The following is a 16,332-nucleotide window of genomic DNA, read 5'->3' on the forward strand; positions in this document are numbered from 1 at the left end:
AAAATGGAGTAAATGATACAGGCAGTTGGACATGGAGCAAATGATTTTATTTATTCATCTGTCTCCTCATGTATTTGTTTCTCACAGTTTCTATGTGCACTACCAAGAAGGGAAGGTTATGAGTTCTTTGTAGGACAGTGGACGGGTACTGAACTCCACTTCACTGCACTTATAAATATTCAGGTAGGTGGCTTGTGCTCATTCCCTAGAAAAAAGAGGCTACTCTTCTGTGGGACCATGAGCCCTTGCTGAGGCTTGAGGACACAGAGTATCTACTAACTCCCAGCAGTATTTGCTTTGGTGTTGATCGATTTGTATATAGGGCTAGCTTTCTAGGCCCTACTCAATACCTATAAATTGGAAAAGACCCCAAAATATATTCTGTGACTACATCTGGTACCTCCTGTTTCTTCCCCAGACCTCTATAACATTTACTGCTTATGCCCCACTTAACTAACATGAGTCAGTTATGATGGTTATCTTTTTAACCCTAAGGTAGGCTCCATGTCTTCCTTGTATTTTATGAACAGAGTCAGCACTTTCCAAGATGCTACATGCATAGTTTCCATTCCATAGATGTTGTTTTGTTTGCTTTCTTTTCCTTTTCTTTTATTCCCAAATATTGGATTAAGAAATTCAATCCAAAGCATTTGAAGCTCTTAAAAATGAAGTCAATATTTTAAATCAGATCATAACTAGATCATAACTTTAAATCATCATAGAATGTCATAGATTGACATTTCATGTTTAGAGGCCAAATCTGCCCAAAAAACAAGCATGTGTTACCATGGCTTTGAAGGTGAGGGTAAAGGAAGTGCAAAATAGAATGAGAATTTGTTCATGACTATATCCCATGTGCTTGTATCCTAAAATTGTACTATACTTAAAAAAAGAGGGAGGAATAGGATAGAAAAAAAAGAAAAAGCAGAATGAGGGGGCAGTTTTTACTTTGATTGGATGCATTATAAAAGAACATTTATTGAGTACATCCCATAATATCTAGCATTTGATGTACTTACTATATGCCAAGTGCTTTATAAACATTATGTCATTGAATCCTCACACATGTCCCATGAGATAGTTACTGTTATAATTTCTATTTCTAGAGAAGAGCATGGGCTCAGAAAAGTTAGTTCCTAATGTAGAGGAGAGAGGTAATAGGTGGCCTAGCTGGATTTGATTGATTCCAAAGTCTGAACTGAGCCCTTATGCAGCTGCGTTAGAGACAATGCTAGGACTTAGAAACCTGTGAGACAAGGTCCCTGCCCTCCTGAAGCTCATAGACAAGTATGGGAAGAAGATCCAGAAACATAATTATGATCAAAATGATCACTATATTTGAAGTATATGGGGGAGAATTGAGAGACTGAACCCTAGCAGTAGTTAGGTATTGATAATTAAAAGGACCTTTGCTGAAATTTAGAGATGAAACTCCAAGATCTTTTTTGAATGTGTAGTTCTTTCCTCCTATACTATATGAGGACTTTCACTTTGAACCCAGCCTCTTTTCCTAGTCTGGACTGAGGTCTGATAACCACTGCCCTGTCCATTCTTCATGAAATTATGATGTTCCCATTCTTCTTTTCCCCCCTATCTCCCACCCAGATTATATTTTAAAACTGCACATTACAAATCTGGCCCATGTGCAAACTCTCCAGCTATTTGCTACAGCTTAAAAGAGCTCAGTCTTCAGAGCCAGCCAAGGGGAGTAGATTTCAACTGTGAAATGCACTAGTCCATAAAAGTGGCAATTACACAGGCATATTGCTTTCTTTAGAACTTGATTTGGTAGCTGCTTGTGCCATTTTGTTTTTAAATATATGGCCATGATGAAGGATTCACTGCCTACTGTAAACATTTTCTGGGAAAAATGCCAAACCTTTTTCAATTGAAGACACAAATAACACTGTGCAAACTGTCAGTTTCACTGTGCCTTGGCAAGCCTGACCATCCCCCACCTACCAATCCTCTGACTCACTAGCCACCCAAGGGGCTGTTAAGAGCCGGAATTTCCTCTAGACTCTCTATTGCTCTGAAATTGCAGTTTTGTGTGGTGGTACCTTATTGAGCCTTGATAAGTGTTTCTTGTTACAGACCCGAGGGGATGCTGCAGCCAGCCAGCTGGTTTTATATCACTATCCTGAACTTAAGGAGGAAAAGGGCATAGTGCTGATGACAGCAGAAATGGATCCCACATTTCTGGTAAGAATTAATTTTTACCTCTTCGGATTTACCTGGTGGCCCTGAAGGTACTATTATTTTGCCAAAGATCATGAGAGGTAAAATCCCAGAGACCTATATGTACTTGTTTTGTAAAGTTGACAATGATTTGGTCTTGCACAAGCTCTTCCAAGTTGAAGGTAGTACAATCATTAACTCAGTCACTCATTCACAATTTTGAAGTCCAAAAGCTCTGAAAACAAAGTTTTCTCATAATTCATTTGGTCACAAGACCTTATCTGACTTGAACTTACTTTGTAGCTAAATCTTCATTGAAACTGATATAAAGGGGTGTCTGGGTGGCTCAGTTGGTTAAGCATCAGCCTTCAGCTCAGGTCATGATCCCAGGGTCCTGGGATCAAGTCCCATTTCGGGCTCCCTGCTCATTGGAGAGCCTGCTTCTCCCTCTACCTCCCCTGCTCGTGCTCTCTCTGTCTCTCTCTCACTTACTCTTTCAAATAAATAAATAAAATCTTAAAGAAAGAAAGAAACTGATATAAGGCCATTTGTAATCCTTATTAATCCCACTTGGTGTGGAATATTCATGCATTTTACTAAGGAAATATTAATGAGTTTGATTATGGGGAGTTACGTAATAGATCTGTCGCCTTTCTAGAATACAGTAATTCTGACTCTGAAACACATCCGGTCCTAGGGGTTTCAAGTAAGAGACTATGAATAAGCAAGCAAATGGTTTCTTAAGCGTAAGGCCCAGTTCAAAGTCCGGAATAGTTGTTAATCTTTTTTCTTCCTCCACACTGTTCACATGTACTACATTCATCATATGTAGTGATTTCTTTTCCTCCTTTTCTTTCTTTTTTTTTTTTTTTTTTTTAAGATTTTATTTATTTAGGGGATCCCTGGGTGGCGCAGCGGTTTGGCGCCTGCCTTTGGCCCAGGGCGCGATCCAGGAGACCCTGGATCGAATCCCACGTCGGGCTCCCGGTGCATGGAGCCTGCTTCTCCCTCTGCCTGTGTCTCTGCCCCTCTGTCTCTCTCTCTCTCTCTCTCTCTCTCTCTCTCTGTGACTATCATAAATAAATAAAAATTAAGAAAAAAATTAAAAAAAAAAGATTTTATTTATTTATGAGAGATACGAGAGAGAGAGAAAGAGAGAGAGAGAGAGAGAGGGGCAGACATAGGCAGAGGGAGAAGCAGGGTCCCTGCAGGGAGCCTGATGTGGGACTTGATCTCGAGACTCCAGGATCACGCCCTGGGCCGAAGGCAGGAGCAAAACCGCTGAGCCACCCAGGGATCCCCACCTTTTTTTTTTTTTAAGATTTATTTATTTATTCATGAGAGAGACACAGAGAAAGAGAGAGAGGCAGAGACAGAGGCTGAGGGAGAAGCAGGCTCTTCGAAGGGAGCCCAGTGCGAGACTCGATCCCGGATCCCAGGATCATGCCCTGAGCCAGAGGCAGACACTCAACCCCTGAGCCACCCAGTTGTCCCACTCTTCCTCCTTTTCCCATTCCCTGGTATAGAGCATTGACCATATGTCCATAGGTAATGATGTCCACTGTATTTGTTCTCCCTGTATATCCAGGGCCAGGAGCAGTGTTATGGTTATTATACAACTGGTTTGTCTAGACTTTGCTTGTTTCCGTCTCATTGTCTGTCAGGATTTAAGTTCAGGATGTCAAGATAGTGAATACTATAGTGCTTCTTCTCCTGAGAATCTTCATTACAGTACCCACTCTTTTTCTTCTCTCTCTTACCAGCTACTTACAGAGAGGGAAAAAGCGACTGACTCTCAGCTAGTATCTCAAAGTAGCAGTAAGTCCCAAGTCTGGGACAGAATTGGAACTCTTCTTTCCACTATCACACGCAACTGGAAGTCACCAGAATCCTATCAAAGAGAATGGAATTGCTATTAACTGAGGTAGACAAGATTGCAGGAGGAACAGATTTGAGAGGAAGATCAGGAGCTCAATCTTGGGCATGTTAAATCTGAGATTCCTATTAGATAGGCAGTAGGCAGTTAGATGTATGAGCCTGGAGTTCAGGAGAGAGATAAATGTAGGAGCTGTCAGCATACAGATTGTTATTTAAAACCATAAGACTAAAAAAAAAAACAAAAAAAACATAAGACTAGGGGATCCCTGGGTGGCTCAGCGGTTTAGTGCTTGCCTTTGGCCCAGGGCATGATCCTGGAGTCCCGGGATGAGTCCCACATCGGGCTCCCTGCATGGAGCCTTCTTCTTCCTCTGTCTACATCTCTGCCTCTCTCTCTGTGTGTCTCTCATGAATAAAGTCTTTAAAAAAATAAAAATTAAAAATTAAAAAAACCCATAAGACTAAATAAAAATCGCTAAGGAAGTAAATGAAGATAAAAAGAAAATAGGGGGCAGCCCCGGTGGTGCAGCAGTTTAGCACCGCCTGCAGCCCGAGATGTGATCCTGGAGACCTGGGATCGAGTCCCGTGTCAGGCTCTCTGCATGGAGCCTGCTCCTCCCTCTGCCTGTGTCTCTGCCTTTCTCGCTCTGTGTCTCTATGAATAAATAAATAAAATCTTTAAAAAAATAAAAAATAAAAATGAATAAAAAGAAAATAGGTCTAAGAATAGCCTGGAGACCTGAGAAAGCATCAGCAAAGTAAATTAAAAAGGAATATTTAGTGAGATAGAAGGAAAACTAGGACGATAAAATGCCCTGAAAGCTAAGATAAAATGTTTCAAGGAATTGGGAGTGCTCAACTGGTCAAGTCTCACTTGCTGGTAGGGCAGATGAGATGAAGACTGAGAATTTGTTTACTAGATGTCACAACATGGAAGTCATTAGCGAGCTTTCTCAGGACAGTGTCAGAGGAGTGGTGGGACAAAAGCATCATTGGAGTACATTTATGAGAGGTTGGGAAGAAAACTTACAAAGAGTAAGCATAAACAAGTCTTACAAGGATATTTCTGTGAAAGGAAGGAGAGAATGGGGCAGTAGCTAGAGAGAGACAAGTAGGGACAAAAATGTTTTTTTGTTTTAAATATGAGAGAAATAACATTATATTTGTATGCAGATGGAAAGATTCAGTAGAGAGAGAAATACTGATAATGCGGGAGAAGGAGGAGAGAATTTTTGAAGTATTTTTGAATGGTTAAGCCTGGAAATGAGGGATCGATCTTTGCCAGAAATATAACAATAGGAGAGAAGCCAAAAATATAAGGACACAAATACAGTTTAAATAGATAGAGATGGTGGTATCTTGTAGAAGTTCTCTCCAGATTGCTTAGTGAGAAGGCTAAGACTTTATCTTAGTGGAAGGCCATCAGCTGAGAGTGAAGATGGAGGAATAAGTGTTGGATAATTGAGTGGAATAGAAAGAGAAGGTGTGAAATGATTTTTTAGGACAGAGTCAGCAAACCACGGCCTGGGACCAAATTCAATCCATTATCTGCTTTTAGAAGGCCCATGAGTTCTATATCTTTAAATGGTTGGAGGAGGAGAAGCAGAACTAAAGAAGAATAATATTTCATGGCCTGTGTAGTGTTCAAAATTCAAGTTTCAATGTCTATAAATAAAGTTTTATTGGAACACAGCCATGCTTATTATTTACATATTATCTATGGCTCCTTTAGGTCCACACCAGAGTTAACAAGTTGCAACAGAGACTGCAGGGTTAGTAGAACCTAAAATATTTACTGTCCCTTTACAAAAAGTGTTTGTCAACATGTCATCTAGGAAAATGGGAGAATGGCTATCTGGGTATAGGTGCAGAGAGAGGTGGGGGCTAAGATTTGGGTTTAACTGGGGTTATGGTTCAGTGAGTGGCCTAATGAAGTGAGTTGGGACCAGAAAATTAAAGGTGAGTGCAGAAGAATGCTGATAATTCCCAACCATGGAATGCAAGCTGGATAAATAGGGAAGTGAAAACATAAGGAAGGTTAGGGACCAGAAGAATTGTGAGTCCTGGGGGAGTTAAAGGATTTTTGAAGTTGAGAGTGAACTTAAAAGATAGGAAATAACTAGGGTGCCTGGATGGTTCCATTTGACTCTTTATCTCAGCTCAGGTCACTCATGATTTCAGGGTTGTGAATTCAAGCCCCAACTTTAATTAATTAATTAATTAATTATTTTTTTAGAAAGATAGGAAATAAATAGACCAAGTATAGCTGTTTCAAATTGAGATTTGGAGGGATATAGTTACGAGTAATGACAAGGTTTAGGATTGGCCCAGAGGAAGGAGGGCATAACACAGAAACTTTATTTTCTGATCTTCAGCGAAACCCAGCATCTAACTGTAATGAAAGTGGACTCTGGAGGTCACAGAAGGCCCTTCTGCTCTGGCATTTTTACCACCTTACTCTAGTGGTCTCAATCTGCTGCACAGGCCTCATCAATGTGAAAATTTGCTTCCTGGCCTTATAATATCAGACAACATACCAAACAACATACATTTGCCTTATAAAAATTAATTTGACTGTGAGTTTCTTCATTCTTAGAATAAATTCTAACTAGATATGTTAGAATTTATTGCAGGGGTACATGATTCAGAGATGGGAAACGTAGAAATGTAATTAATATATGATCCCTTGCTACTCATGCATGAATTTATACTTTGGCATAGTACTTCCAAATACACTAAAGCAAATGAATAGAAATATATAGAAACTAGAGGTTTCTTCTGAACTAATAACTTTAATGCTGAAATTTAGGAGAATATTTGAAAACCTTATGTGGTTCCACCTCTGTGTCAGTAGATGATTTCATTGGAATGCAGTCAGTGCTCAGATAGGGTGCTAGGATGCTCTTGCAGGAGGTGTCCCTACCCCATAAAGAGGAAGAAGAGAGATTGTAAAGATGACACCTGGGCTGAATCTCAAAGACGAGCAGGAGTTTAGCCGGATAAAGAAAGGGAGGGGAAGAAGAATGTTCCAGACAGAGGGAATAGCAGAAGTACATGTTAAGAGACATAAAATGACTTGAGATATTCTAAACAGTTTTGTTTCACTAATGTATTAAAAAGGTGGTTTGGTGGGTTATGTCTAGAGGTTTGGCTTTATCCTGAGGACATGAAAGGGTTTTGAACAGGAAGTGACCTAGAAAGAGTTGAACTTCAAAGCCATTAACCTTAATTGTTTGCTTCCTAAATGCTTTTTAGTTTTAGCCTGGTAAGTGTGAACATTTAGAAGACATTTGCAGGTCAGCCCAGGTGGCTCAGAGGTTTAGTGCTGCCTTCAGCCCAGGGCCTGATCCTGGAGACCCAGGATCGAGTCCCACGTCAGGCTCCCTGAATAGAGCCTGCTTCTCCCTCTGCCTGTGTCTCTGTGTCTCTGTCTCTCTCTCTCTCTCCCCCTCTCCCCATGTCTCTCATGAATAAATAAATAAAATCTTTAAAAAAAAATAGAAGACATTTGCAATAGTGTGAGCAAGAGAGAGTGGAGACCTGAAGTAGAGTAGTAAGAACGATAGAGAATGACCCCAGAAATATACAGGGAGTAAAATGGGCAGGACTTGGTAAGGTGATAGTGATTTATGAAGATTGAAAAAAAAGGGAGGAATCAGGGTTGTTAGTATACCTCCTTACTGAGCAGCATAGGAATTAATATATTCATCTTCTCAGGTCCTAGAAAGGGTGGAAACTACTGCTTCATGTTGAGAACTAAGTTGGGGGAAGGGGGCTTAACATAACCCTCTATGAGAGACAAATACACATGTCTCCCTACCCACTATACTAGTGGTCTTTAAACTAGTGGTCAGAACCCTTTATCCAAATAAAATACCTTTTTAAAAAAATTTATTTATTTGAGAGAAAGAGAACATCAGAGTGGGGAGGTAGAGGGAGGGAGGGAGGGAAAGAATCTCAGAAGAGGAAAAGAGTGTGCTCATATGGGGCTCAGTCTCATAACCCTGAGATCATGACTTGAGCCCAAATCAAGAGAAACAATCAACTGAGCCACCTGGGCACCCCCAAATAAGATCTTATTATGTGAATCCTCTGCTATAACAGCTGAAACAGTGCTGAGGGACCTGAAGCACCTCCACAGAGCCCCCTAGAACTCTGCAGTTTGAACAGCACTGTTCTAGAATGAATACAGCTGAAACTACCCCTACCTCCACTATCCTGGAGCCTCAAATTAAAGTTGATTGTCAGAGGCCCCTACAGTTCATGGGCCCAGCAAGCAGTGGTATCTGCTCCAATGACGGCAGTACACTTGCTCTTGAGCCATGTTAGAGTATAGGAAAGGTAAAATTGATAGAGTTATTGCCCTTGATCAATCTTAATTATTTTGCCCCACCAGAAGGAGTATCAAGATGAAGTAGAGAGAGTACCAGTCTAGGAATCCATAGGTCTGCCACTTGCTAGCCATATGACTTTGGGCCCAGCCCTGAACCTCATCTCCTTTGGTTTCCTGGCCTATTAAATGAAGACTGGGTGATCTCTGAGGCCCCTTCTAGGTCTAAAATTCTATTAATTTGAAATAGCCAGCATTTTGGGAAAAGGCTTTTGATTGAAAATCCAGTTTCAGAGATGAGTCTCTGCCTGTAAGAAATGACCTGAAAGCGCTCTGGGAGATAGTGGAAGTAAAGCAGCCAATGATATTTATAAATCTGTTTTCATCATTCTATGGCTAGACATAGCATACTTTTGATAGTTTTAGTGGGAATTTTCCAGTATCTTTTGGGGTTGGGTTTTGGCCATATGAACACAGTGATAATGAACAAGTGCCTCTGACCAGCTAGGACTAGTGAAATGTATAGGAAGCAAAAGTCATAGTAACTTGAGGACATTCTTTTGTAAGGTTTTGAGACACCCCTCTGTTACACAGAGTGCACCATTTCTCTGTCACTGAGATTTAGAGAAGGTGGACCCTTCTATTTCCTGGAGTTTCGCTGGTAGAGTAGTTAGAAGTAGCTGCATAGCAAATTACTCCTAAACTTAGTGGCTTAAAACAAAAAAACACATTACCTCCCAGTTTATGTGGGTCAGGAATTCGAGAGCAGCATAGCTGGGTGGCTCTGGTGTAGAGTCTCTCATGAAGTTGCTGCCAAGATGTTGGCTCAAGGGCAGCCCGGGTGGCTCAGCGGTTTAGCGCCGCCTTCAGCTCAGGGCCTGATCCTGGAGACCCAGGATTGAGTCCCATGTCAGGCTCCCTGCATGGAGCCTGCTTCTCCCTCTGCCTGTGTCTCTGCCTCTCTCTCTCTCTCTCTCTCTCTCTCTCTCTCTCTGTCTCTCATGAATAAATACATAAAATCTTTAAAAATAAAAAAAGACATTGGCTTAAGCCATAGTCCTCTGAAGAAGGTTGATTGGGCTCATGGATCCACTTCCAACCCTACTCTCATGGCTATTGGCAGGAAGCTTCATTTCCTTGCCACATCAGCTTCTTTGTAGGTCTTCTTGAATGTCCTCATAACTTTGGCAGCTGACTTTCCCCAGAGCAAGTAATTCAAGAGAGATAGCAAAATACAAGCTACAGTGTCTTTTGTGACTTAGTAGCAAAAGTCATCCTCCCGTCATTTCACCATGGTCCATCTGGAAGAAGGAAGTAAGTACAGCTTACATTCAAGGAAAAGGAAACTAGCTTTCCTCAAAGAAAGAGAGAAGTTTCACAGACTTTATGGGCAAATTGTAGAACTACAGAGCTGGCTTTAGCACTAGTTTTCTGCCTGAGGTAGTATCAGGAACAGGTTTTATTCAAGAGTATGTCTGGTTAGTCAAGAGCTTATTACTGACTCACAAACTGCTTCTAGAAGCTGAGTACCTATTGCTCTCCCTCCCCCTCTCCTTGAACATATACTTACCAGTTATTAAGAAACTAAATGAAGAGAGAAATTTCAGACATATGTGTTCCTTTATTCAGCAGACATTGACTAGATGTGACCATGTGCAGGGATGTAAAGCAAGCACATACTTGGAGGAATTTATCCTAGGGAGGACAGACAAAAAGGCAAAAGAGAAAGAAAAGGACAGATACAATATAGTATGATACACACTATGGTAGAGGTCAGCATGGGGTAATTTGAGTGCATTTGGTAAGGTGCCCAGGACTTGGATGTCAGGGAGTCAGAGGAGCTTCTGGAAGCAGTGACTCCTGGGTAAGGCCCCTCCACTTACCACAGGACTCCGACCCAGAGCTTTATGGCCCTGCACAGGGAATGACCTATTTTTTTTCCTTACAGAATGTTGCTGAGGCACAGTGCATTGCCAACCAAGTTCAGCTCTTCTATGCCACTGATCGGAAGGAAACCTACGGCTTAGTGGAGACTTTTAACTTCAGACCGAATGAATTCAAATATATGTCGGTCATCGCTGAATTGGAGCAAAGTGGACTTGGAGCAGAACTGAAATGTGCCCAGAACCAGGATAAGACTTAGAGCTGTAAGGGTTGGCTTACAGAGTCTGCTTAGCCCTGGATAGCTTTCTAAAGCCCACCCGCCCCCTTGAACTTTGGGGAGCTTAGCAGCTATAAGGAGCAGTCTCTGATGGGTTGCCCTGTGTGCTTACAAGAAGTAATCATGAAGGTGAGCCTATTACTTGATATTCAGGAGTGAAGGTACCCAAACATTCTGATAATTATCTCCCAGCATACTTAAGCTTTCCTTTTTAAGTGTTTGAGGCCATAACCAGAGAGCTAAGGATCCACAGGATGGCGACTTGACTTTACACAGTGTAGTAGTGCTATGTATCCTTTTGACCACACAGCTCCCAAATGTTCAGTTCCTCGTATTTATAAACTTGTGAAAGGATAGTAAGCTTGAAGGCCTGCTGTAATTAGATGTGGGCTTTGCATACTCTTCCTGTTTGCCTCTTGGCTGGCCAAAATACCCTGTTTAGACTCTAGGTCAGCCAGATATTGCCATCGGAATTGAGACTTCCTCTAGATGTCCCCAGAGTCTGGCTTGGAAGGTCAGTAGATTTCAGGTATAGTTAAACATGCAAGTACAGTGCCTGCATACTTTTAAACCATAGTTCATTATGCCTCACCCTCTAACTCTGCCTATTAGAAGCTATGTATTTGGAGGAGGTGGATCAGTGCAATGTAAATGAATCACAACTTTTTTAAGGAGAGGATCCATCCCAATTTGCATGTTTGGTTTTATTTCATTTGTTTTAAACAACTCTAAGCCATGCCAGTATTATGTGAAAAAGTAGGTAGAAGCAAATGTTCTCAGATTGGGTGTGGGAAAAATGTAGAAATTAAAATAAAGTCTGGCTTATGGTCTTTTTACACTAAACAGTGAAATCTAACCTATGTGCTGCCCTTAGTGCCAGTGCACATCAGTGAACTGATTAGAACTCATCTTTGGACTCAGCAATTGGTTAAAATGCCGAAAATAAGAAAAGAGTTAGTTCTTCATTGCTGAAAACTCACTTTTGGTTTGTAGTGTCACTGCTGTGGTTCCAAGTTCAGTGATAGAAAAGGGCAGTGGTTACAACTAGCCTTCTGAATCTGAGGTCCCTGGAGCCCCCCAGTATTTTTGTCAACCCCCATTTCTATGCCTTTCCTTTTCTTGATCTGATGTGCTCCACTTTGCTGCTTCTGCCCAAGGTCTGCTTGTGTTGGCACTGAATTGGTAAGTGGGAAGGTAACCAGTAGTTGCAGTTTGTGTGTTTGTGTATTTTCTTTATTATGGAAGATTATTTATAGGTTGGGCCTGTCCCCAAGCTCTTTAAATGGGATTGGACCTCTCATTACTTTCTGGGCTGTGTCTATTTTGTTGTACTTCTGAGTCTGTGTGTAGAATGAGATAGTGTTTAACCTGGAATTGCTGCTAGCCTTTCACAGTTTCTTTAAAGGTTGGACTGTTTCCTAATGAAAATTCTGGACCTGCCTCTGGTTCTGACAGGTCCTTTTTAAAGAAACTTAGGTCTGGATGTTTTGAGTCCCAGGAATCTTTGACATCAGGTGGAGTTGCTTTCATGGGTATACGCTTATTTTTGCTTTTCTCTCCAGATGGACCCAGTTCTTGGTCATAGTACATTTTTATAATACCTCCACCAGAGGGTGAGAAGATGATGGGAGAAGAAATAAGAATTGGCCTCTCCTTCCTCCCAGCTTTGCCCTAAATCCCCACTTGCCAGAGAGGGATGTACACATGGACAGTTACATTGGACATGATCAAAATGCCATCTGGATGTTCTTTATATTTACCTGGTGCAATTTCACAGAGAACTGAAAGAAAATTGTAATAATCAGTAAATTTGTACCCTGGTGCAACATGGTGTTATAGAAAGTAGACAAGCTTTAGAGTTAAATGAATCTAGATTCAGATGTCACTGTTGAGATTCATTAACTATGATGTTGAACAAGTTACTTAAACCCTCTGATTCTGTTTCTCCCCTCCATCTGTAAAATGTGGATAATAATAATAATAATAATAGCTACCTCATAGGATTATTGTGAGAATTAAATAGGCTTATACATAGACTATGGTAGAGCTTAATTAATAAATGTCAACACCCTTCCTCTTTTCTAATTCCCCCTCCTCTCATTAAAGACCAACACAAATTAGCATTTCGGACATACAGATCATTCTTCATTCCTGTCTAAAGAGCAGACTTTATCTCACAAGTTCTCAAACTAAGTTGCTGTAGAATTACTTATAGAGCACTTTAAAAATGCAGATTCTCAGGTCTCCAAACCTGCTGGATCATAATCTTTTCCGGTGGTCCTGGGAATTTGCATTTAATATGTGTTCCAGATGATCTGAACATGGGTCAATCACTAGTCACACTTTGCGAACCATTGCCTGATCTGTTCTTGAAGGAAAAAAAAACCATTAGATCATTCTTTCCTATGGACAAATAACCTTAGGATTGATTCCATTGCTCTTGCCTCCCTTAGTGGTCTCCCTTTACAGTATAATTATGTATGTATGTATCTTCTTTCCCCACTAGACTGTGAGCTCCTTGAGGGACAGGGTTTATCTTCATTCCCAGGGCCAAGGAAATGGCCTGGACATAGAAGATACTCAGTTGTTTGTTGAATAAATAAATGACATGGATTTTAGCCAAAACGTTATCTTGTATATGTACCTATATTTAAATACTCTGAATTTAAGAGAATCTCTCAACATGCGTAGATTAGAGCTTACTAAGTCGTAATATTTGCAAACCAAAATGCCAGCTATACACAATCTTGTATCTCTCCAGTCCACTGGCATGACCTTGGCAGGCTGTCGGCTCAGGGCAAGTCAGCAGTCACTCACAAAGCACTTACTCCAACCCCCCACGTTAGGTGCTGACACAGCAAGATGAGGAAGATGATCCCTGCTCTCAAGGTCTGTTCTGGCCACTGCTTATGTGTCTCTTCCCTCAGACCTCACATCTAGCACCTGGTCATAGTTTACCTTGTCTTGTTCTCAGGATGTTTATGCTGCTGCTTCTTTCCTCAAACAGTTTGGAAGTGGGAACTTCATGTTTTGGGTATTTTTGCACTCTCTGTAATATCGACCTTTAGTTCAGTCTTGGAGAAGAGGTATAAATGCCCACCCCCAGCCATTTGGTTTAGCATTAATTTAGCAGTCATTCATATTTGTTGAGCGCCTATTTTATCCCAAGCACAGTTGTAGGAAACGGGAATACAGCAATGAATAGGACAAATAAGGCCCCTGTTTTCATGGAGGTTATGTCCTTGTGGAGAAAACAAATGAATAAGCCAGTAAGATTGTTTGAAGTACTACAGAGCCATGAAAATAAAATAGTGTGCTAGAATGTGGGGTGGAGACAATAACTTAGTGGTCAGGAGAGCCATCTCTGCAGAGGCGAGATGATACATGAGGAAAAGTGCCAGGTAGAGCGAACTGCGAGTGCTGAGGCCTTTGAAGCAGGGCCAGCTGAACACACGTTTCCAGGTACAGATTTAAAGGTTTATTCCTTGCCCTCCAGAAGCTCACAGCTCAGCCAGCAAAACATTGATGTGAATAATTATAGTGTAAGGCACACTGACCAGTGCCATCTCAGAAGATGGCCAAGGAGGGCTCAGGAGCGCTGCCGGGTATTTTGGGGAGGCACATTCTTGCCAGACCATTGCACCCGCCCCCTTCCATGAAGTGCATATGTTTTTTTTTTTAACAGGATAATTATGTATTTATTTTTAAATATTTTATTTATTTATTTATGAGAGATACATTGAGAGAGAGGCAGAGACAAAGGGCAAAGGGAGAAGCAGACTCCATGCAGGGAGCCCGACCTGGGACTCGATCCCGGGTCTCCAGGATCACACCCTGGACTGAAGGCGGCGCTAAACCGCTGAGTCACTGGGGGGGCCCACGTATGGTTTTAAAAACAAATACAGGGATGCCTGGGTGGCTCAGAGGTTGAGCGTCTGCCTTTGGCTCAGAGCGTGACTGGAGTCTGGGATCGAGTCCCACATCGGGCTCCCTGCATGGAGCCTGCCTCCCCTCTGCCTGTGTCTCTGCCTCTGTGTGTGTCTCTGATGAATAAATAAATAAAATCTTTAAAAAAAAAAAAAAAAAACAAATACAGGTAGATAATATCAAAGTCTCAAAGAATTTGTGCTCCATGCAGAGAGGCCTGGTGAGTTCAGAGCTGGCCTCACAGTATATAACAGATTTGCAGTAAACACTAGCATTGATTACTAGAAGCTCACTGTGTGCCAGGCGCTGTGGAAGCCCTTCATGTGGATTATTTCAGTCCTCACAGGCCTGTGAGGTCAACAGGAACCTGCTGGTTGGTGAGATGCATGGCTGCTCTCCATGTGCCAACCCTGTCCTCATCTTCCAGCTCAGAGCAGATGGCAGCCTCGCAGCTACCCCTAACCCTAGCTCTGGCCTCCTGCTTAGGCCCTGAGAAGTCATCAGTGGCCCCTGAATCAGCCCTTGCTCTGAGACACAGGTGTGCCAATTTTCCTGCTGTCAAATCAAGAACAAAATGCATGCGTTAGACATTTCTGATTCCTCCAAACTTTATTTCAAAAGGCATCGTGTTCTAACTAAGGAGAACTTGTTTTGTGTTTTGTGCTGCATGGAGCACTTTGGTCTTGGCAGTTCTCCTAATGTGGCAGGTTGGTGGCAGCATTCTTTATCCCTTTCTGCTGAAGGAGAGACTTGGTACACAAAAAGGAAAGAGATGACTTAAAGGTCGCTGCCTGCATTAGGAGCCAAGCCAGGAATAGAAGGCGACTGTCCACGCTCCAGATTTAATGGTGTCATTTGTAACCTCCAATGAGCAGGCTCATCTCTCACATTCATAGGACTACCTCTTAGCCCTCCAGACCTCAGGAAACTAGAAGGGCTTCAAGAAAAATTGGTTTGGACCATTGTGAATGCTCCCAGGCTCCCCTGAGCATTCAGAAGCAAGTTCCCTTGGATCAGCTCACAGGACAAGGAACTTCAGGATCTGGTCAACTTTTCCAGGCTCCTCTCGTGCTAGGCCCCCACCCACTCCGTTAGCTCCAGTCATTCTGGATGACCAGCAGTTCCCTGAATACACTGTGCTCTTCTTACCTCTGTTCTGGTCTTCAGGGATACTTTTGCCTACCTTGAATGCCTGCTTTCCCTTCATCAAGTTAATTCTTACATGTCTTTCAAATCTTCACTGAAGCATCCAGACCCTTCCTTGACATCTACCCACCTCCCTACTGCCCAGGATGTGCTCCTCTGTGCTTCCCCAGCATTTGGTGTTCCACCTTTATAAGGTTGCCTCTCCCATAGACTGGACACTTTTTGGAGACAGAGATCATATCTTAATGGACTTTATCTTCCCAGGGTCCAGCATGAAGCCTACACAGAGAGAGATAAGATACCCAGCAAATGTTAAATTCCTCCTGGATGAATGCTCAACTCAGACCACCTGTGTCTATAAACATCCCTTGCATAATGAGATCCAGCGCCACCAAAACGCGCTGTGATTATGTCCCAGCCTGGGCAGTGGGCATTTTTCTTGCTCCGCAGCTGGGAGGCTGCATGTAGAAAACAAAACCATGGGGCCATCAGAGGAGGCAACCAGGTTCGGGATATGTAAGCAGGAAAAACAGAGACAATGTCCAAAAGTTTGGAGCAGGACAATTATTATTCCAGCATGTTCGAGCTCCTGTCCTAGCTTACCAAATCTTAACATTACAAAAGACCTTGGAGACTGTCCAGTCGCTAGTTTTCAACTGTGCTTCAGGAAATGCCAACAGTTCTTAGAGGTGGGGATCCTGGGAGCCTGGTC

General features: G+C 42.1%; 1 protein-coding gene across 2 annotated transcripts in view; it reads left to right on the plus strand.

The window, feature by feature from the left end:
* The window catches only part of ATPAF1 (ATP synthase mitochondrial F1 complex assembly factor 1), a 30,481-nt gene extending 17,309 nt beyond the window's left edge, over positions 1 to 13,172 (plus strand). For both annotated transcript variants that reach the window (XM_055341566.1, XM_055341567.1), the window contains 3 exons: positions 88 to 183; positions 2,095 to 2,202; positions 10,335 to 13,172. In XM_055341566.1, coding sequence (XP_055197541.1) covers positions 88 to 183; positions 2,095 to 2,202; positions 10,335 to 10,529 — 399 coding nt within the window. In that variant the 3' untranslated portion in view covers positions 10,530 to 13,172. The remainder of the gene's footprint in view (positions 1 to 87; positions 184 to 2,094; positions 2,203 to 10,334) is intronic.
* The last annotated feature ends 3,160 nt before the right edge of the window (positions 13,173 to 16,332 follow it).

Source organism: Nyctereutes procyonoides, unplaced genomic scaffold (genome assembly GCF_905146905.1).
Source record: "Nyctereutes procyonoides isolate TBG_1078 unplaced genomic scaffold, NYPRO_anot_genome, whole genome shotgun sequence".
Taxonomy (NCBI): Eukaryota; Metazoa; Chordata; class Mammalia; order Carnivora; family Canidae; genus Nyctereutes; species Nyctereutes procyonoides.